This window comes from Rhamphochromis sp. 'chilingali' (assembly GCF_963969265.1).
Source record: "Rhamphochromis sp. 'chilingali' genome assembly, chromosome: 11".
Taxonomy (NCBI): Eukaryota; Metazoa; Chordata; class Actinopteri; order Cichliformes; family Cichlidae; genus Rhamphochromis; species Rhamphochromis sp. 'chilingali'.
This window is the reverse complement of record NC_137938.1, coordinates 14,063,201-14,086,462: the sequence shown is the minus strand read 5'-3', so window position 1 is coordinate 14,086,462 and position 23,262 is coordinate 14,063,201. Positions and strand designations below refer to the sequence as shown.

General features: G+C 41.3%; 2 protein-coding genes and 1 long non-coding RNA gene across 4 annotated transcripts; 1 reads left to right on the top strand and 2 right to left on the bottom strand.

Moving 5' to 3' along the window:
• Positions 1–1,230: 1,230 nt before the first annotated feature.
• Positions 1,231–4,728, top strand: LOC308406431 (sulfotransferase 2B1-like; the record flags this gene model as incomplete). Its single annotated transcript, XM_080897444.1, has 6 exons — positions 1,231–1,366; positions 3,327–3,535; positions 3,624–3,750; positions 3,837–3,931; positions 4,312–4,492; positions 4,613–4,728. The coding sequence occupies 6 exons, from the start codon at positions 1,231–1,233 to the stop codon at positions 4,726–4,728; spliced, it is 864 nt and encodes a 287-aa protein (XP_080753570.1).
• A 1,330-nt stretch (positions 4,729–6,058) lies between these two features.
• On the bottom strand, positions 6,059–10,032 carry LOC308405533 (uncharacterized protein). Its single transcript, XM_080896204.1, has 2 exons — positions 8,838–10,032; positions 6,059–8,807 (listed from the first exon to the last, which is right to left on the bottom strand). Exons 1-2 carry the CDS (start codon positions 9,276–9,278, stop codon positions 6,918–6,920), a joined length of 2,331 nt encoding a protein of 776 aa, XP_080752330.1. The 5' UTR covers positions 9,279–10,032; the 3' UTR covers positions 6,059–6,917.
• A 40-nt stretch (positions 10,033–10,072) lies between these two features.
• LOC308405817 lies at positions 10,073–11,620 on the bottom strand. Of its 2 annotated transcripts, XR_013973400.1 has the most exons (4): positions 11,259–11,620; positions 10,971–11,136; positions 10,638–10,733; positions 10,073–10,286 (listed from the first exon to the last, which is right to left on the bottom strand). It is a non-coding gene; the product is annotated as an uncharacterized lncRNA (long non-coding RNA). The 2 variants fall into 2 exon arrangements; XR_013973399.1 differs by having other exon boundaries at positions 10,971–11,620.
• Between the last annotated feature and the right edge of the window lie 11,642 nt (positions 11,621–23,262).

The following is a 23,262-nucleotide window of genomic DNA, read 5'->3' as shown; positions in this document are numbered from 1 at the left end:
CATTGAGTAACGTAACGGAATACGTTACAAAATACATTTTGGGGCATGTATTCTGTAATCTGTAGTGGAATACATTTTAAAAGTAACCTTCCCAACACTGCATATACTACGTTATTAAGTTTGTGTTTAGGAATTCTGTCTTTGGGATGAAAGACAGAACTCCTATAATATTTAAAACTTTACTTTCTGTATTTTGAAAATACACACCATGCTTATATGAATCAAAATTTCAGTGAGTCTTCTGCAAAGAGTTAGCAGCCAGGAATGCTGCAAAAATCTGAAAGTAATCAAATTTGTATCTGGAACAAGCAAAGAATAACACATTCCTGAACTTTCACTCCAAATGCAGGATAACTTGTATTTCTTTATAAACTAAAGAACTACTGGTGTGAAACTTTTTCCATTAATACAGTCAGATCCAGTATACTAATAAAAAGATCACATGTGGACAAATAGGTCATCAAGGAGAGGAGCCCATTTTTCACGCAGGATTGTTTTTCGGTAAGAAAAAACTGAATAAAAAGGAGGACGTACAAAACGAATGGTATTCACTCATTTTTTGCTAGTTCAGCTCACACGGCCCAATTTTTTTCTGTCTCTCATTTGTTGTCCCTTGAGTCCAATAAAGCTGTCATTGTTGAAAAGGCACAATGGTCACAGACACAGACATAAACACAGGCACACACACTACTTGCTTTTACGAGCTTGCTGAACAACGCTGTAGTGTTTACACTGTCGTGCTACTTTGCTGTGGTTGTGAATTCCAGTGAGTCATATCAAGCCAGGCATTATACTAACACGGAATCACTCCAACTTTATGTCAAGACACAGAAAGGGAGAACATAACTTGATGATTACAACCCAACAAAATTTCAAAACCTATGACCAGTCAGTAATGTCTGCAGCATGAGGTTGTTTATGTTTTATTTTCTTTAAGTCAGTTTTACTACATAAAGCCAAGAGTAATCGAATAAAAAGACAGTATACTATTTGAGACCAACCCGTGGTCATTAGGTCTTGGCTTCAACCTCTGAAATATAAAAGCAGTTTGGAATACAAAGTTCCCTTTCAGGAAGGTATACGTACTTGGGGGAGAATGGTCCAATCATGCCAACTAGATTATTAAATAAGGAGGTGCTCAGGGAAAGGGCACTGACTACGTAACAGGAGAAAGTCTCTAACGAAGGATAGGAGAAAAGTACAGAAGACTCACTCATCCAGAGAACTGTCATGTCTGCCACTGAGTACATTAAGTACCACGGTCTCCTCCTGCCCCTGGAGGCCCACACCACGGAGAGCTTGGAGTACGCCCAAAATTTCTGTGTGGAAGACACTGATGTGTTTGCCATCACTTATCCGAAGTCAGGTATGTGTTTGTTCTCATATCTGTTGTCGCTTTTTAGCTTTTCTAGTTGTCTCTGATGGTTTTTGTTGATAAGCTTTAGTTTCCACATTTTATATATGGAGGAATTTATTCCTGTATATTTAAGAAATTTGTTTTGATGGCAGCAAAACATCTCAAAAAAGCTGAGATTTGGGCAAAAGAACACTGAAAAGGGAAGTGACACTAAAAATAATCACATGGAGGAGCATTTCAAAACTTATTTGGTTAATTAGCGACAGGTCGTCAGCAACATGACTTGGAATCAAAAGATCATCTCAGAGAGGCAGAGTTTCTCAAAAATGACGCTAGGCAGCGGTTCCTTTCTGAAAACAGCATTCACAAGTTGTGGAATGGTTTCAGAAAAATGTTCCTCAAATTAATGCCTGCATATCTGAAGGTGTGGGGGTCTGTGCTTATGGAGTGAGTGCTTGCACATCTGGAAAGGTGCCTTCAGAGCAGAAAAGTAACTTTTAGTTTAATTTTTCTGTGATTTTCTGCCTCTTTTTCTGTGATATCCTGCCTTTTTGGCCTAAAGGGACCACCCACCATTGGAGAGGAACTCCTCTAATAAGCACATCAGGGCTTAGGAGGGTAGCTCAAATAAGTCAAACGATATAGACCAAAAGCAAATATCCATTACAGAGCACATAAATGAACCGGCTTGGTCTCAGAAGGATATACAGGTTTCAGAGGAACATACACTGCCGTCCAGGCAATATCTTTTTCAGGGAAGGTCTTGCATATTTCAGCAACATAATGCTAAACCACATACTGCAGCTATTACAGCATAGTAGAAGATTCTACTTCAACTGGCTCCTTTCAGTGTGGAAGAGTAGCAGCTCTACCCTGAGGCACAATCTCTAATGGAGAGACCAGCCTCCCTTCAGAGAAAGGCCATTTCTGCCAACTTTCTCAAACTTAGAGGTGCTGATTCTCATTCCCACCACTTCATACTCAGCTGTAAGACAGGACAGCAGGGGGGAAAGTGGGAATTTCTTGAAATTCAGAGATTATACATAATGTCCTTATTTATTTAAAAAACAAACTGGAGTATACTCTCTGTATCCCATTCAGAGGTTGCATGAAAATGCTATGCAGTTAAGTGAAGGCTCAACAAGTTAGCTTACTGTTTGTAATAATGCACCTTGTAGGACTGGTAGAGAGCAGACTGTGGGCTTCATGGTCAGTTTAACAGACAATGATGGTGGGAATATTATTAGTAGTCCACTCACTGAGCTTGACGTTTATAGCAGCTTCATACTCTGTAACATCTAGCATCTCTGTTGGCTAAATCCATAAACAACAGTGAATCTCAGAGCAGCAGCATACCTTAGCTGATCACAGCATGTACTCAAAGAAAAATCCTACTGGAGCTCACATTGGGAATTGTTCTTATGTGATTCTTTTCCCTATGCCCACCACTCCAACAGATCTTAGCATTCCCCCACCTACTAAATCCTAATGTAATGTTGGGCTACATAAATTTTTTCTGTTTACATGTTGATGCAAAGTCACCCATCTACAGTGCAGGCAGCAGCAACAAATGTAAGGCTGAGTTAGCTTAGCACAAAAATAGCTGGTAGAAATGTTTTTCAAAGAGCTGTTTTTTTTTTTATTTTTGTACTGAGGGTACATTTACATCCAGTATAAGTACACATGCTTTACGTATACTTGGTCAAAGAAGTTGAATCATCTGGACGACCCTTTCAAATTTTGATTTGTCAGACCTCTGGAAAATCTTTCACTTAAGTCTTTGTTAGATGAAGTCAGCCTCAAAGAAGACAACAGCCTTTCTGGATCTTTTTTCCCTTGCAGGGCAGGATGTTGTTTTGAAGTTGTGGTGCAATGACAAACTGTGTTCAATGGCATTGTTTCTCAGAAGGGTTCCTGAGCCCGGGCATAGTTTCCAATACAGATTGTTATTTCACTGTTATTTCTTCAGGTACAATCTGGATGCAGGAGATCCTCCCACTGGTGCTGAATGGGGGGGATCTGACCCCCATCCATACCATTCCTAACTGGGAGAGAGTCCCATGGCTAGAAGAGAAACAACTGGCACGGGTGGTGGATAAGCTGGCATCTCCACGGGCACTGGTCTCACATTTTCCATACAGCCTCATGCCCCCTTCCTTCTGTGCCTCCAAAGCAAAGGTAATGACTCTGTGTGATATTCCCAATTCATTCCTGATTATATAAGAGACTTTACACTCATTATGTTTTTGCACTCTTTCTGCTGTAGGTGATCTACGTCATGAGGAACCCAAAGGACATCATGGTGTCTTCATACTACTTCCACCAGATGGCTGGCTTCCTTGAGGATCCAGGAACCTTTGATGAGTTCATGGATAAATTTCTTGAGGGCAAAGGTCAGAGATCAAAACTGCACTTCTATTATCACCAGTAGAAGAGTGGTTGCATGTGAATGATTTGCCTATTTCTATCTTATTTGCAGTGATGTTTGGAAAATGGACAGACCACGTAAAGAGCTGGAGAAACAGTGAACTAGGAGACAGAATAATGTACATTACCTACGAAGAAATGGTTCAGGTAAAACACTTAAAATTTTTTTTGTTAACAACGTCTTCCATTGTTTTCCATGAATGGAAAGCATAACAGATCACTGTACAGAACACTTTATCTTCGAGCATTGTGTTGTCAGTATGTCTGCAATATTCCCAATAGAAAAGGTTATTTTAACATTCTTGCTGTTAAAAAAACCCTCAAAGTTCATATTACGTTTGGACGTATAGTATTCAACTAATAAAACTCAGACTTTTTATCGTGCCAAAAATGTGAAGCTTAAATCACTCAAATCGCTGACCTTTCAAAGTATGATCTTAAAATGACTTCAGAATGAGCTTTCATTAAAAGCTAAATTTGAAAAACACACACTGTTTCACATAATATAACAACCGTGTTTCTTCCAGGACCTGCCTGCATCACTCAGGCATATCTCCGATTTTCTGGGCTGTAATCTGACTGAGGAAGTCATTCAGAAGATAGCAGAGCATTGTTCTTTCAAGAGCATGCAGAACAACAACATGTCCAACTTCAGTCTAATCCCCAAGGTGTACATGGACAGTGACAAGTCTCCTTTTCTAAGAAAAGGCGAGTTTCCATATCTTCTATCAAAAGTGTATTTTTAGATTTCTTCCCAGAATCAATTTCTTTTCTCATCAGATGTTTTTATGTTTATGTGACTCAAGCTTGACATGTTTTTGTTGTCAGGTATTGCTGGAGACTGGAAAAACCACTTCAGCTCAGAGCAACTGACCCGATTCACCTCTGTGATTTCCAAAGAGCTGGAGGGTGAGAGCTTCTCTCTGCCATGGAGCCTGGATTGACCACCATAGAGATCAGGAGTGGCAAAAATCCTGGCCTGTTATTTCAGACCAAGTAATTCATGCTAACTGAGCCAATATTCTTAAACTTATTTATGGTTTCAATATTAGGACCATGAGTAAATAGCATTAGAAGTAGCAACGTTTATTCACATGTCTTCTAATACAATTAAACCAGGATTCAGAAGCCTCACTGAGTCCATTAAAGTTCTCATGACTGGCATGCTTTAAATTAAATGGAGACTATTTATAGATACACTGTAAACCCGAATAAGTTACCAGAACTCAAAAAAATTGAGGCAATCGATTGCCTCAATTTTTTTGAGTTGATCAACTCAAAAGCCAAATTTTTCCAGAACATAAAAGTTTGGATTACATGGTACTTGTATCTTTTGAGAACGGTCAACTCAAATATTTGCAGTTAATATGACTTAAAGTTTCAAGTTTACAAATTCAAAGAAATAAGTTCACAGAACTTATAAAAAATAAGTACACAACTACAACATTTTTATGTTAACAAAACTCAAATGTTTATTAGTTTGTGTTGTCATTATTTTAAGTACACGTTAGTCAAATATGTTGACTACTTGATACTTAAAAACATGTGACCCAAAACTTAAAATTTTTGAGGCAATTGATTGCCTCAATTACACTGAGTATCGGTAACTTAATATGCAAAAGTCATAAACATCTGCCATTGAACAGTATCTTGCCTGCTCCCTTTTAGCACTATGTTGAAATTAAATACATTTAAAAAAAAAATTACATAAATTAAAAATAATTAACAAAAACATTTATAAATTAAAATAAGTAGACCAAAAATTGTTTAGTCAGGAAAACTGTCAGAGTAATGAAAAATAATAATTAATAATATCAAAATGTGCTTTTGGCTCTCTGGCTAATATCTGAATAAGACAACAAGGCAGCAATTTGAGTGAATTACAATGCTATTTGTTTTACATTAACCAGTATCAAACAGTGAAATTTAGGTCATCTTGCGCAGCCCACAATGTTTTGGAAATAGTATTACGAAAAACATTAAAACATACAAAACATTAGTGCTGCTTTGCATTATGTTAATGAGAACAAAGGCACGTTGTATAGTTTGGACCTATTGGCTGAACACCTGTAGAGTAATCTAATAATGTTTTGAGGCATTATTTAGATGAAAGGAGAGAACTTTGAACTAGCCTTTTATAATGCTTCACCCTGCATCCTTCTTTCAGATGAGTTCCTACATAACCAAGTCATTCTTGAGGGTCTGTAACCTGGGTGACAGTTTACCACTTTCTAGACCAAATAAAATTGTTACGTTCTGGTCCCGGCAAGTAAATAAACGTAACAAATAGTTTGCCCCACTCACTTCCCACCCACACACAAACCCCAACAACGACACCTTTTTTAAGTATTTAAGCAGCCATTTATTTTCATCAGCAGTGAGCAATGCCAAAACAATAAACAAAACTCCCTATAAAACAATCCCTAGTCTTCCCTACACCAAAATAAAAAGAAGCCCAAACAAAAGACAAGTCACTTACCTACCTATCTAACGAAAAACAGGAGAAAACTTGTTCAACAAAAGAAAACGGCTTCTCACGCCTACTAGGCTGCGACAGTGAAAGTTATACAGCAAAGGAACAAAAAAGTGACCGCCACTGGTTAACTTATTTACAATTATTTACATGGCAAGGCTAGAGGTACACGTGAATACTCCAGCCTGCACTACAATGACACAACCCACAACTCTGTGACCGAGTCAACGGGGTTCCAAACAGCACTCCCAGGTGACTGTCATCCGGACGTTAAGTACTGGAGGTGGTCCATCAATTATCCAGTCGGAAGGTGTGTAGAGACTCCACCCAGATACCTAGCAGCCACGCCCAGGTGTCCACCTCCTAGGAGAGAAAAAAGGGAAAATACCGCCACCATCCTCCGGTGGGAGGCACAACACCAACAAACACATCACTGGGTCATAACAGTTTCCCCCACCCAAAAAAAATCAAACATCCAACCCCACACAAAGATGTTTGATTTACGACCTAGAGAGGGCATCAGCCATAACATTCTCTAAGCTCTTATATATTGGATCTCAATGTTGAAATCCTGTAGGAGTAAGGACCAACGCATGAGGCGCTGGTTGCTGTTTTAGAAATGTTCTAGAAAAGAAACAGACTGGGTGGTCAATGCCATTTTCATCCTCCTGCACGAGCACTGCACCCGCCCCCAAAACACTGGCGTCCACCTCTGAATCCTTGGCCCCTCAGGAACCGCCCAGGGACACCAAAAGTCTCCAGATTGCGCTTTCGCTCCTCTGCCCACGTCTGTCTGAGCCCATTATCAGATGAGATGTTGTCAAAGAAAAACTTTGCTTTGTCATAGTAGCACTTTGGACCAAAATGATCCTCCCCTGAACTCAGCTGCAACCCCTCCTTTTCCCTTCCCTCAGAATTCCCATCCTTTAGATTCAGCCCCTCCTGTAACTTCTTCTCAAGCGCCTCCTTAATGAATTGCGCGTTGGAGGAATCAAAATCAAAGTCTGTGTCAAATTTAAGGGTGGGAGATGGAGCATTAGCCACCATCAGCTGGCCTCTTCTGCGGTCCCTATGCCGTCGAGGTCCTTGTCTTTTTCTAGCAGGTGGCCTGGTTTCAGCATTTTGCTGCTGACTGTCCTGAAAAGTGAATCTACTTGGGTCTGATTGCATGGTGGCTTCAGCGACCCTTGTGGTTTGAATATTTGTTCTTCTCGTCCCCTTGGGCTGCCTCCTATTCTGCTGCTGCTGTTGCTGGGATCCACTCGCACCTCTCCTCTGCCTAAATGTCTTTACACTGACGGTTTGAACAGCCTTTGATGTGGCACGATCGAAACCACTGTTATCTGTAAGTGGTATATCGACTACTTCTGGCGACGGAAAAACTGTGCCGCCAGCTAGATCGTTTCCCAAGATGATGTCAATACCTGCAACCGGTAACTGGGGCCGCACCCCAAGCTTAACCTCACCAGACAAAAACTGAGACGAAAGCTGCACCAAGTGTAAAGGAACCCGTATTACACACATCCTAACTCCCCAGGCTAACACATCCGCCCCACAACAGGATTGAGCTGAAAACGGTAAGACCCCCTCACGAATGAGCGACTGTTTCGCACCAGTGTCTCGCAAAATATTGACAGGAGTCCGCCGATCTTCTCCTATCAAGGAAACAAAGCCGTTTGACACAAACGGCTTAAATTCCTTATCTACTTTATCATTTTCGGGGGCCATCACCTCCCCCCAAGTAGGAGAGTTTGTCTGTAGAAGGTTTATTGGGGAAGGAGATGTACCCTGCCTGGTCATTTCTTTTCTCTTCAGAGCAGGGCAAACCGCAATAAGGTGTCCCTGCTCATGGCAAAAAAAACACACGCGGTTCTCAATGGATGAGGGGATGGCACGGCGGGTGCCCCTTGGAGACCATCTGGGCGGGCTACTGGAAGACGGAAAACTGTGAGCAGGAACCGAAAACACCACTTTGTGTGTCAACACAAACTCATCAGCCCGTATAGCAGCAGCGGCGAGAGTCGTAACCTTCTGTTCGTTTAAGTAGGTTACCACAGTGTCTGGTAGTTGATTTTTAAACTCTTCTAACGTCACCAACTCACGCAGGTCTTCCAAGGTTTTTACTTCTGTAGCATGACACCACTTATCAAACAGAGTTTTCTTTTCTCTGGCAAACTCCACATAGGTCTGGTTGGCGGATTTTTTCCCATCCCTAAATCTCTGCCTGTAAGCCTCTGGCACAAGCTCGTAAGCGCGTAGGACAGCAGCCTTCACCATATCATAGTCAAAACTGTCCTCCAGAGAAAGAGCGGTGCATACCTCTTGAGCTTTCCCCACCAATCTACATTGGAGTAAAAGAGACCACACATCCTTTGGCCAGTGCAGCGCACCTGCGATACGTTCAAACACTGTGAAATACGAATCCACCTCAGTTTCCCGAAACGCCGGCACCATTTTGATGTGTTTACTCACATCAAAGCCACCACCTGGCATCGGGGCCGGTGGCTGCGGAGATGGCGACTGCGGGGATGATGACTCCGGGGAGGGTACCTGCGGGGATGATGACTCCGGAGAGGGTACCTGCGGGGATGGTGACTGCGGGGCTAACCGAGGTACAGGAGGGCTGGCAGACACAGAGGCTCCCCTCTCTACCTCCAGAGCCCTGATCCTCAAGTGCATAGCGTCCACCTCCAACTGCTGTTTCTTTAGCTCCACCTCCTTAATGCGCAGCGTTAACTGCAGCTCCTCCACAGAAGGGCTAGGCGGAAAAGGGAGATTTTTCAGTGGGGCAGAAACACCAGCAACAGCCCCCAGCTCAACCCCCCCTGCAGGACCCGGCTCACCAAACAACCCCCTGTCCGTCAACTGGACACACAGGAGCTCCCTAAGCTCTTTCTTCTTCGCAGTCAACGGCACAGTCACATCAAAGAATTCAGCAACAAGCAAGAGGTCAGCCTTTTTACACCTGTCCAACTTCTCCGCAGACGGGCTCAGAGTGAAGTCCTCCAACTTAAACTCCATCCTAACACACACACCCCCCCACACAAGAAAAAACCGCCAACCAAGAAAACAAGCCACAAAAAGAACACAAAAGAGACGAGCCCCCAATATGTTACGTTCTGGTCCCGGCAAGTAAATAAACGTAACAAATAGTTTGCCCCACTCACTTCCCACCCACACACAAACCCCAACAACGACACCTTTTTTAAGTATTTAAGCAGCCATTTATTTTCATCAGCAGTGAGCAATGCCAAAACAATAAACAAAACTCCCTATAAAACAATCCCTAGTCTTCCCTACACCAAAATAAAAAGAAGCCCAAACAAAAGACAAGTCACTTACCTACCTATCTAACGAAAAACAGGAGAAAACTTGTTCAACAAAAGAAAACGGCTTCTCACGCCTACTAGGCTGCGACAGTGAAAGTTATACAGCAAAGGAACAAAAAAGTGACCGCCACTGGTTAACTTATTTACAATTATTTACATGGCAAGGCTAGAGGTACACGTGAATACTCCAGCCTGCACTACAATGACACAACCCACAACTCTGTGACCGAGTCAACGGGGTTCCAAACAGCACTCCCAGGTGACTGTCATCCGGACGTTAAGTACTGGAGGTGGTCCATCAATTATCCAGTCGGAAGGTGTGTAGAGACTCCACCCAGATACCTAGCAGCCACGCCCAGGTGTCCACCTCCTAGGAGAGAAAAAAGGGAAAATACCGCCACCATCCTCCGGTGGGAGGCACAACACCAACAAACACATCACTGGGTCATAACAAAATCTTTTGAGTAAATTCTAAAGTGTTGGTCAGGGCTTTGGGGTAGCTGAGGTGAAGTGCATAGATCAGTCCAAACATTACTAGGAAGGCTTCACCAAATCTGGGGAGACTGAACACGGCATCACTTACAATGATGACAGAGATTTTCACAGGTTGGTAGTGAACTGGACTTGTTGTGTGATGGTCACTGATGACAGTGAAGAGGGCCACTTCAACACCATCAAGCTCCAACTCATCAGATTCGTCCTGAATTAATGAAAAAGAGATACTAATCACAATCTAACCCAAGAAATACAACAGACGACATATAATTTCTCATTTTACCAACTCCCACTGAGATCCAATACCTCTTTTACAAGGGAGACCTGAGTCTCACTGTAAGAGGTGAAAAACAGAAGATCCATGTTCTGCACACATAAATCAGCTAATTCACCAGAGAATCAAGTGGTGTGAGATAGACTGAAACTAAGCTAAAGGAAATACACAGGAGTAGACTAAACAAAGGTAAGTCCAAACAGTGCATCAAAATACATGTTTGTACTTTGATGCACTGTTTATATACACAGTAGTATCTGTTAGATACTTAAGGACACTCACAGTGCAGGTTCTGAAAAATCCAGAGACATCCTCATGCAGATAGACAGGAAGGGCAGGGAGAACGGTAGTGCACTTGGTGTGGATATCATGGATTTCCTATTTCCAGATAAAAACAGAATTTTATATACTGGTGAGTTTACTGAACAACAACAAAAACAACAGTCAAATCAGAACATATGTCCACAAATAACCTGTTCACATCTTTAATACAGTCAGACAAATAGCAAACACAAAGTGGAGTAATAGCAAAATTCAAAAAGCTCATTTAAATCATTGAACCTGTCCAATGTTCCACTGGTTCAACCTATGAAATGTGTAACAATCTATTATTACCTGTTCATTGTGAATTCTTAGAATTTCAGCCAGGGCATCTGCTGTCTTCCCAGTTTTTGATGCCCTGGCTGAATAAGGTCATCAGTCGAGGAAGATGGCGGTCAAGTTCAGCGTAGAATGTATTGGGCAGGTTCTGATTTGTAATCCGCTGAAACTCTGCATACAACTACAGCAGAAGGACAATACAGTTCAATTTGAAGAATCTCGCACATCTTTATAAAGCAGCAAAAAGCTGCCACATGAGTAAGAATTACAATTTTCATTTTAAACAGAGCTGATCCATATTACCTCAGACTCCATTTTTAGAGCAGGCCAGAGGTCCAAGAGCTCCTTCACAACCCTAACCCTGCACATATAGTTTAAAATATAGCGTTTCTAACAAGAAAACTGCTTGAAAGCACTCTCACTGCAGACAGGCATCTCCGTTGTGTAACTGCAGGGACAACGGGCTTGTTTGGACCCAACTATTCTGAGTCATGAGAGGGGGTTTAAAAATTTAGAGAGATTAAAATACTTTGTTTCATACTAGGCGACCGGGCGCCACCTCTAGAGCAAGTAGTATCTAACTTTTTAAACAGCCTGCGACCCTCATTACAACAACTTAATGCTAGCTCTGCAAGCGCAAAGTTTCCTTCGGGGAGAGCAGCAAAGCACATAAAAAACACAGACCGACATTTCTGCTATTCTTTTCGACACGCACCCAAAATACAACTAAATATTCGTATTTTAACAATAAACTAATATCAACATTGAAAACTTATTGTAAGTCCAGTGATGCTAGTTGCTGCCGTTAGGTCCAACTTTCTCCAGTCGTCCGTGTTGCCTCTTTGGTGCTGTTCCCGCCCATATACCTTTACTTCTTCTGTGTTTCGTATTAATGCTCATTAGCGCCGCCTTCCGCTTCGGAGGGTGAATCAGAGATTAACTCGGAATAAAAATTGATTCCTGCAGCTGCTCAACACTTACGGAAAAAATTAAAAATATATATGTAGGACACAGTGATAAAACAATGAATATTAAAATAAATACATTTTGTCTTCCACTAATGCATTTAAGACAATTTGATTTTACTTATTTGGTGAAACACTTTGAGATTTTATTGTATTTTAGCATGTGCTACATAAATTAAGTTTATTATTAAATCCTACCTACTTGAAACAACAAAAATAACAGGACTTTACCATTCTTATATGTCCTAACTTAACTGTGTTACATTGTGCTTAAGTTATTATTTTAAGTGATGCTTACTTAATATAGAAATAGTTAAATTCAATCAAATATTATTAGTTTCATTTACTCAAAAAGAAGAACATGTTATACGAACTTGACATATTTAAGTTAACAGAACTTTTTAAAGACTTTCAGTATACACTACTTAATCTGTTTAATTACTTTGAACATTCGGGTTTACAGTGTACAGATAAAACTAGCTTGACAAAATATTTAGTGTATCCTGATATAAATCTGAAGCCACAAGCACTGGACATTAAAGATTGTACAATTTGTGCTGATTTACCCACAAGGAAATACTGTTGCAACATTTGAATTCCTCACAAATTAAAGTGAGATTTTTATACCTCTATACTGCTGTTTTAATTTTATTTTCCAGTTCACATAATATGCTGAAATCTGTCATTTTTTAGTAAGCACTTTTTAACTTATTTTTATCTCTAATAATTATTTACATCTTCATTATTTTAATATGTTATTTTTTGGAGGGGGGAATTGAATAACTACTTTAGATTTAACTTTAAAAAAAAAAAAAAGTAAAAAATTATAATTTGCCCAGTGAGTCTAAACTCATGCACTAAAATGTACTATGTGAATACTTAATTTCTGTTACTTTGGTATTATTTAATCATAAAATACAGGTCATCGCTTATTTGTGTGATAATTTAACAGAAATGATGCCTAGCAAGAGGAGTAAAAATATAAATCTGATGTCTGAATGTACTGAAAAATGTTGGTAAAGTCCTTCAGATTAAAAAAACCATTTTTTTTCAGGACCATTTCTTTTTAGGCTAATAAAATTGGTGTAAGAATTTATAATCTGATGTAGTCTCAGCCTTCACTGATAAATGATGGCTTTTCCACAGCCATAGCAGAGATGCTTTTATTTAGAGTTGCTCTTAATGTAAACCAGGTGTTATTACTTTAAGTGTAATATACTTAATTAAAAAAAATAATGCAGGGCAACTTTAAAGGAAAATGTGTTACAAGAACAGTCTAGAATCTAGATTTTAGATTTATTGTTATGTATGGTCATTCTTGGACATTTTCTTTACTGCACCCTGTGAACTCCTAGATTGCGCACTTGTTCTTTGTTTACCTCAACTTTGGACTAAATGAAGAAAAGGCTCAGTACACCTGGAACTCAGTGTAATTGGCAATCGAAAAATATAGTTAAACATTACATGAGCGATTACAGACTTTGCACCACATAGCGTGCACTTCATCTACTCATAATGCACCAGATCAGTACCAGATGAGGAGTCTCGTAATACCTGATCCAGCTCGAATTTGAGCCAAATGTGCACAAATTTTATTAGATTAGAACGTTCAGTGTTATTCAAATCATATTCCTTTTAGAAACTATTGAACAACAAAACAGTAAAATGGGAGACAACAGTGGAGAAAAGTTAGCTTTTTTAAAAGTATCTATTTTAAGATAAATGAACATATTTGTACATTTTGTTTAATTAATTAATAATTTATTCTGAAAATATATAAATTTTTAACAGCATTTATTTTAAAAACTGGGTAGCTGAGTAAGTTTAGTTTGGTCTGTGGGTTTTGTGCTTCATTACAGGTCTTTGAAAAGAATTTAATGACATGCGAGAGAAATAGCTGTCACAGCATTATTCATGCCCTCATGATCATGGTGCAATCAGCCGCTTTTAGTTTAATATAAAAAAATTGAGATAATTAGTAATAGATTAGATACATTTTGACTGCCAGATGAAACAAAGACAGAGAGGGAGTTCTGGAACAATTAAACTCTTTACTATGTCGATATGTCAGCTACTTCAGATCAAGTATCTACTGTATCTAAGTATCTACCTGTGACCACCAGGACTGTTAGGAGGTGGTCAGAGGAGGCAATAGCGGAACTACAGGGCTGTTTCAAGGTGACCGACTGGGAAACACTCTGTGAGCCTCACGCCGAGGACATCAATGGGCTTACTGAGTGTATCACAGACTACATAACTTTCTGCACCGACTCCATTGTTCCAGCTCAGACTGTTCATTGTTACCCAAATAACAAGCCGTGGGTGACTAAGGACATCAAAGCCCTCCTCAACAACAAGAAGAGGGCTTTCAGAGGGGGCAACAAAGAGGAGGTGAGGAAGGTCCAGGTGTTACTAAAGGACAAGATCAGAGAGGCTAAGGACAATTACAGGAGGAAGCTGGAGTGGAAACTCCAGCAGAACAGCATGAGAGAGGTGTGGAGGGGCATGAAGACCATCACTGGATTCAGGCCAACCAACAGCAGGGGAGCTGAGGGAGGTGAGAATAGAGCCGACGAGTTGAATCTGTTTTTCAATAGATTCGACACCACAGTGTCTGCTCCCACCCCCACAACCTCACCTGCAGTCAGCCTGGAATCCAGAGCCACACCACTGTGCCAGCCTCTCTCTTCACATGTTGCCTCCTGTGAGATTCCTGACACCCCTCCCCCACCCATCACCTTCACTCAATACCAGGTTGAGATGCAAATGAGGAGACTTCACTCAGGCAAGTCTGCTGGACCAGACGGAGTGAGTCCCCTTGTCCTCAAGACCTGTGCCCCCCAGCTGTGTGGAGTCTTTCATAAACTGTTTATGCTGAGTCTGAGTCTGCAGAGGGTCCCGGTGATGTGGAAGACATCATGCCTCGTCCCTGTACCAAAGACGCCTCGTCCCAGTGGCCCCCAGGATTACAGGCCCGTGGCATTGACCTCCCACATCATGAAGACCCTGGAAAGGCTCATCCTGGACCAGCTGCGACCCATAGTAAGACCACATCTGGATCCCCTTCAGTTCGCTTATCAGCCTCGTCTCGGAACAGAGGACGCCATCATCTACCTGCTCAATCGTGTCTACACCCATCTGGACCAGCCGGCGAGCACTGTGAGGGTCATGTTTTTTGACTTTTCCAGTGCTTTCAACACCATCAGGCCGACCCTCCTGGGTGATAAGTTAGCAGCGATGCAGGTGGATGCTTCTCTGGTGTCCTGGATTGTTGATTACCTGACAGGAAGACCACAATATGTACGTCTCCCACAGTGTGTGTCTGACAAGGTGATTAGCAACACAGGGGCACCACAGGGGACTGTCCTCTCCCCCTTCCTCTTCACCCTCTACACCACAGACTTCAGCCACTGCACAGAGACCTGCCATCTTCAGAAGTTTTCTGATGACTCTGCGGTGGTTGGATGCATCAGCAGGGATGATGAGACAGAGTACCGGGCTGTGGTCGACTCCTTTGTCACGTGGTGTGAGCAGAATCATCTGCAGCTCAACGTGGCAAAGACCAAGGAACTGATCGTGGACTTCAGGAAGACCAGGAAACACTTGACCCCTGTTTCAATTCAGGGGGTCAGTGTTGACATTGTGGAGGACTATAAATACCTTGGAGTACACATTGACAATAAACTGGACTGGGCTAAAAACACCACAGCACTTTACAGGAAGGGCCAGAGTCGTCTCTATTTTTTGAGGCGACTGAGGTCCTTCAACATCTGCCAGAAAATGCTGAGGATTTTCTATGAGTCTGTGGTGGCCAGTGCGATCCTCTATGCTGTTGCATGCTGGGGGAGCAGGCTGAGGGTCGCAGATGCCAACAGACTTAATAAACTGATCCGTAAGGCCAGCAATGTTGTGGGGATGGAGCTGGACTCCCTCAAGGTGGTGTCGGAGAGGCGGATGCTGTCCAAGATAAAGACAATGTTGGATAACACCTCCCACCCACTCCATGACATGCTGGTCAGTCACAGGAGCACGTTCAGTGAGAGACTGAGATTACCGAAAAGCACCACTGAACGACACAGGAAATCATTCCTGCCTGTGGCCATCTCCCTGTACAACGCATCCACTTAACACACTGTTGCTGCTACAACTACACATGTTTCTTTTCCAAATATTTATTTATAAGTGACTTATGTATGTATGTATGTATGTATGTATATATATGTATATATTGTACTATTCTTAGTTAGCGTATTGTCTGTCTTGTCTTAATGTTGGTTTAAAATGGAGCACTGTAACAAAAAATAATTTCCCCCAGGGATCAATAAAGTATTCTGATTCTGATTCTGATTCTGATTAACTGACTCAAAATTCTTAGATTTAACACCCCCCCCCCCCCCCCCCCCAAAAAAAAAAAAAACCCCAACAAAAACCTGCTGCTCCAAATTATTACTAAACTTAACAATGATTTGATTCAACCAGTAGATGGCAGCCAAGTATCCTCATGAACAAAGCACAGTAACCAGCTCCTCATAAAACACAGACACAGTGGCTCATCATGATGCTTTTGTGCCCTAATATAACAGCGTGAAAAACAGTAAAATGAAAAGAAAAACAAAAGAAACAAGAAATCATTTTGCAAAATGAAACCTTTTATTAAATAAAATACCATTGTGTGTGTTTCTACTGTTTTCAATCTGTTTTCTTAAACCTTTTGTGTTTTGTTATATATATTTGTTATATTTTTTTGTGTATTTGCATATTTTGTTCTTGTTATTTGCACCTAAGGGGCCTCCACGAGCAAGGCAAAGTAAAAGAAGCCAAACTCAAGTGAGCTGAATGTGACAAAAATGTATTTTTTGCAGAACTGTGCAAACCAATTCACATGAATATATAATACTATTAATAACATTGTGCAAAAGAAGGCTTACAGAACAGAACGCAGACAAAACGAATACAACAGTTTTATATATAAATGAATAAACCAAATCCTTCCTAACTTGTATCAGCTCTATACACTAACAGATTTTGTTACAGAGAAACTCTGAGTTAAAGAGTTTCTTTTTCAAGTTTGTAATAAAAACAAAAACAACCAAACAAATTAAATATTTAACCAACAAAACCATTTTATGCATAATACTGCACATTTTCTAAATCGTGCATAACATATTACCAAGTTGTTACCAGTTATAAGTTCATTAATTATCAAAAACTCAAACAACACTAGATATTGAATTTCTATTAATTTGGTTCCACAAATCAGTGCAATCTTACTAGTCATCATAAAATAGACTTAATTTCTGTTCCTGTTTATTTAATAAATCTATTTTTATTCTTTGGTGTAAATGCTAAAGAATAAAAATAGAGTTTGATATAAATATATACTTGTGTGTATTTTTTAAACAAATCAACATAAATTATCTTCTCTTTATAACTTAATTTCATACCACTGCCACTCTAACTGTCCCATGCAGCCTGTGGGTTGTTTGCAGTATGTGGGCGCATACAAATCAAATCAAATCAAATCAAATCAAATCACTTTTATTGTCACATCACATGTGCAGGCACACTGGCACAGCACATGCGAGTGAAATTCTTGTGTGCGAGCCCCACAAGCAACAGAGATGTGCAAACACAACAACACAAACGAGCAAAATACAAGAATGGCCAACCTGAAACTAATAAATATATGTACAATATATAATAGTGTATGCATTTCTGGATGTGTATACTAAATATTTTCCTACGTGTGTGTGTGTGTGTGTGTGTGTGTGTGTGTGTGTGTGTGTGTGTGTGTGTGTGTGTGTGTGTGTGTGTGTGTGTATACACATTTTTACAAATTAAATAGTAAAAAAAAAATAAATTAAAAATAAATAAATAAATAATAATAATAATAATAAAATATATAAAATATACAGAGTTGAATATGTGCAAAACAAGTGGCATTTATATACAGTGTGGAGTGCATAATGTTGAAGTTCCAGTAGTGAAGCTGAGGTGTCTATGACGTGTTCAGCAGTCTGATGGCCTGATGGAAAAAGCTGTCTCTCAGTCTGCTGGTACGGGACCGGATGCTGCAGAACCTCCTTCCTGATGGAAGTAGTCTGAACAGTTTATGGCTGGGGTGACTGGAGTCCTTGATGATCCTCCCCGCTTTCCTCAGGCAGCGCTTCCTGTAGATGTCTTGGAGGGAGGGAAGCTCACCTCCAATTATCCGTTCAGAGCACCGCACTACTCTCTGGAGAGCTTTGCAGTTGTAGGCGGTGCTGTTGCCATACCAGGTGGTGATGCATCCAGTGAGGATGCTCTCAATGGCACAGTGATAGAAGGTCCTGAGGATGCGGGGGCTCATGCCGAATCTTTTCAGTCTCCTGAGAAAGAAGAGGCGCTGCTGGGCCTTCTTCACTGTTTTGTTTGTGTGTACTGACCACGTAAGATCCTCAGCCAGATGTACACCAAGGAACCGGAAGCTGCTCACTCTCTCCACAGCAGCGCCGTTGATGGTGATGGGGGTGTGTACTTCTCTGCACCTCCGGAAGTCCACTATCAACTCCTTTGTCTTTGCGACGTTGAGGGTGAGATGGTTGTCTTGACACCAGTGGGTCAGGGCGCTGACCTCCTCCCTGTAAGCCGTCTCATCACCGTTGGTGATAAGACCCACCACTGTAGTGTCGTCCGCAAACTTCACAATGATGTTGGAGCTGTTAGTGGCTGTGCAGTCGTAGGTGTAGAGTGAGTACAGGAGAGGGCTCAGTACACACCCCTGTGGAGCACCAGTGTTCAGTGTGACGGGGGATGAGGTGATGCTGCCCAGTCTGACCACCTGGCGTCTGTCAGACAGGAAGCTAAGGATCCAGCTGCAGAGGGAGCTGCTCAGTCCTAGATCCTGCAGTTTCCTGTTCAGCTTCGAGGGAACGATGGTATTGAATGCTGAGCTGTAATCTACAAACAGCATCCTCACATACGTGTCTCTCTTCTCCAGGTGTGACAGGGCAGTATGTAGTGTCAGGGCTATGGCATCATCAGTGGACCTGTTGTGGCGGTATGCAAACTGTAGAGGGTCCAGTGAGTCGGGTAGTGCAGAGCAGATGAAGTCCCTGACCAGCTTCTCGAAGCATTTGCTTACGATGGGGGTCAGGGCTACAGGTCGCCAGTCGTTCAATGAGGAGATGGTGGAGGATTTGGGTACAGGGACGATGGTGGCCATTTGAAGCAGGCTGGGACTACAGACAGAGAGAGGGAAAGGTTGAAGATGTGCGTGAACACTCCAGCCAGCTGAGCCGCGCATGACCTGAGGACACATTCAGCATCTTCGCCACATGATGGGCCCTCTTCCTGACTAAACCAAAACTAATGTTCATATTTGTAACTTTTTCATTTTGGCCTACGTTTTGTTTTTCCGTTGGCATAAAACACGATGGAGCCACTCCAGTTATGTCCTGCATTATCCATTGGAAGGAACATTTAATTTGTCAAGTTTTCCATCAGTGACTATCATTTAAGAATTAACTTAAAATACATTTATCCATTACGCTCAAGATTTCTAAGTTTATTTTCTGATATTTATTTTTGTGAGACGTTTTTTCCCTCTGTATCTGCTAAATGCAAACATAGACTTTAGCAATCATTGACTCAAACTACTAAATTACTTTAAAAAAAATGTTGATGCACTCTCCTTAATTATTGCCTATTGTCCTTCAGTTTTTTCTGATGTTTCTTTTTTTACATAGTTAAAGTTAAGTTAAAGTAGTTTCTGGAACAGCTTCTCTGCATGTGCCTCTCCCCAGAGTTCTGACACTATTTCAATTACATGGTGGCCTTTTGTCCCCAGGGGAAGAATTGGGTGTGTGTGGATCTCAAAAAGTAAATGATGTGCTCTAGGACACCCACCTCGCTGCCGCCTTGTACCCGCTGGTCCTGCCCTGGGCTGCCCACAGGATGCTATCCTGCTTTGATGCTCTCATCATACACACACACACAGCATACAGTACACAAGATAACTAATAGTCCCTTAGAAGATCCTGTAATCTTAATAAAGTTTGCGACAAGCAGCCAGCATAGTCTTCCTTAGTGTGTTGACTTCCATCACCCAGAGCACTGTTCACACTAATCAAATGATTTTGCATTAAAGGTGTTTTTGACCAGCCTAAAAATGACAAAACTGTTTTTGTCCAAAAATAATTTGGACAAAGTTGCTTTGAAATAACATCTAGCAGAAACAATTAACTGGAATAGATGTAAACGTGAGCCTGTGATGTGGGCCTTGTGATGGCTAAGCGGTACTTAGCCATCACAAGGCCCCCCCCCTCCCCCGCCCCGTTAAACAAGTGGTTGTCTACAAAAATATCCTGCTGTTGTCTTTATAAGACACATGCCGCCAGCCCTCCCTAGGGTCATATAGCCTGCTGTAGACATCTGCAGATAGACCAGTGATAGCATACAGTGCATCTAAGCATCCGCCCAGTCTGTATGACCCAGTCCCAGAAAGGCCAATAAACTGTCACTGTTGCGTGTTGTGTGGCATATGTTACAGGCCGCTATCATTCATCACAAATACAAAGTGGGTGTTTCTCCATAGCTCCATTTTTATTAATTTAGAGCTTATGTGCATTTGATGCTTGAGACTGTTCATGCGCTCTCTGGTTTTTATACCTAATGCTTGCATCTCGCTTACACTTATCTGTCTGTGCTCTCCTTTATTGCCTTTCCCTTCACCCCTACACCAATCACAGCACTGCCTGTCACTGAGTCTGACTCTCCCAGAGGTCTCCTCGTGTTAAAAAGGGATTCTTCCTTCCCACAGTCGCCAAGTGCTTGTTTATAGCTAATTGTTGGATTGCAACGATTTTCTCGCTAACATTGTACGGTATATACCTTATGACAAAAACCACCCTGAATTTGACTGTTATTGTGAACTGCTGGCATATAAATACGATTGAATTTCACTCAGTTATCTACATATTTCTTCTCTGTTCCTCTGTTGCCACTGTTAAAACAGCACTCCTCTATCTCAGACATCTGGTCATAAACTCATAAACAGGTAGTTAGCATTTGCAGATATATGAAAACTTAAATTTCACAGACACACACACACACTCACATAGACGAACATACTCCTCAGTCACGCCCCACCCAGGGTGTCTGCACAGTTCCGGGCCGTGGGGCAATTAGGAATAATGGCAGGAAGCTAGTTAGTGTTATCTCATGTCACGGCGGCCTCCACTGGCACTGAAAGACCCGGGACCGGTCACGTAGAGACACAGACAGTCAGACAGGGAGCCTGGACAGAAAGAGAAGGAGGAAGAGGAGGCGGAACTGTAAGAGAGCCCTTGGGCAAATGGCCTAAAAAGACACCAATATTATTATTATCATCCGCTGGGCTGTATGTTAAATTAGAAGTCACACTTGAAAAAACCAAGTGTTGTCCCAAAGAGTCTTCTAATGTGAAGATAAAATTTAAAATCCACACGTTCACATATCAATAAGCTCATAGTCCAGCGCAAAGGGTTCCAGAAATTTGGCAAAAGTGACCTAATGTCTCATCTATGTGCCACTGCTTCATCTGCAGTGTGGCTCCTGGCTGCAGTTAAGATGTCTTTCTATTGTTTCAGCAGCACGTTCCATTTCCTGTATGCATGACACTGTGCACATGCCTAGGACTACGTGGGTGTGTTTTGATGGGGGGCGACAGGGATGACGGTAGGAGTAACGCTGAAAAAACGTAAGAGGATGTGGTCACGGAGGTCCAAAAAAGACTAAAGAAAATAAACAAAGAAATCCCTGAATGAGGCTCAGGCACAACAAACAGTCACGTTCACCAGCTTCAGGTCACATCGTCAGACTGGCAGGCACACAGTGCTTGGAGAAGTCATGCTTCTGCAAGATATGTGTCAAGATCTGGCATTAATGTGGTATGGATTAATAAATTAGCAATGCTATGAGTGGGCTGTTGCTGAGAAGAAACATGCTGACGACATAAAGACAATTTTTAAAAATCCTATAAAAGTAATTTTGACAAATATGCCTTGTCTATGTGAATCCATAGTCTGTGTTCCACTACAGATTTTATCAGAAGGTTTATCGATGCTGACACTGGCCTGTTGTTGTGGACACAAATCTGTTGTGCGGAGTGAACTTTCATATCTCTTTGCGGCAATCTGTACTGAGTTTACTATGTATGAAAGTGTGGGGAATAAAGTGAGCTTACCGAATGTGTTTATTTGTCAGATCTTCTCTTTTCCCTTTTATCGTCGCACCATTTCAACAAAAGAAAAGGCCTCTGTCAATAGAAGAGGCCGAGATAAGACCGCAAAATACCCCAACAAACGATTTACAGTAATGCCGCATGTTACGTGCCAGTTTGCAAACACTGTCTTTAAAGTACATGAAGGTCACTGTTGCCACTATAATGAACTTCCTACGTATAAATCTGTCGTGTTTGTGCTGATTGTTGCTAATCTGCAATAATCTAAGTGGGATGACTTTCCAAACCTTCAGTGAAGCCTGTGCTCGCAAGTTCCCGACTGTATAAAGATCCGCTCTTTATTTTTTCTCACTCTGTCCAGATCAGAGCTTAAAAAGCAGTTGTTTGTCAGAAAGCATCCTTAACGGAAACCCTAGTAAAATATCAGCCACTGCCAAAGCGCACTGTTTGGACATGTGTTCATTCACTCATGTAATGGCAAAAAAATAAACTATAAGACAAATAAACAGGCCTCTATTTTGGTAAAGTTTGTATTTGAGTTAAGAAACTGGGCTGGAATTGAAAACTTCCCACCAATTAACAATGTCAGCGTTTGGGTTATTTATTGTTTTATAAGCAAACTTTTTTTTCCCCCAAATGGCCAAATGATTAAATTTGAATGACCTCAGAATAAATGTGTGATTGAAATTCATCCAATGGCCAAGGCCAAACTGAGCCCATGCGTACGCTGCTGCAGAAGCTGCTTGTAGATAGGTATGTCCCTCTGTTTGTGTGCAAAAATAGCTGATTAGACTAAAGATGTTTAATTTTAGATGAACTGTCTTCAGAGCAGCCTACCATCTGTCTTCCTTCTATTGTTGTGGCTGATTGTATTTTGAATTTCAGTGACGTACAGTAGCATCGGCAGGCTCAGCTATAGTAAAACTAATTCCAGGGGAGTGGCTCCCAATCACAGACTGATGATGGATTGTGTGAGTGAGGAAGAATAGTGAATTTCTGAATAATAACAATGCTAAATACTTTTCACTCGTTTGAAAGCATGCCTGATATGCTGACTTCTTTAAGAAGAAAATATCTTGATGTTCTATCAGGAAACAGCTCTATTTTTAAGTTAAAATAAACAAAATGTAAAATGATGTAA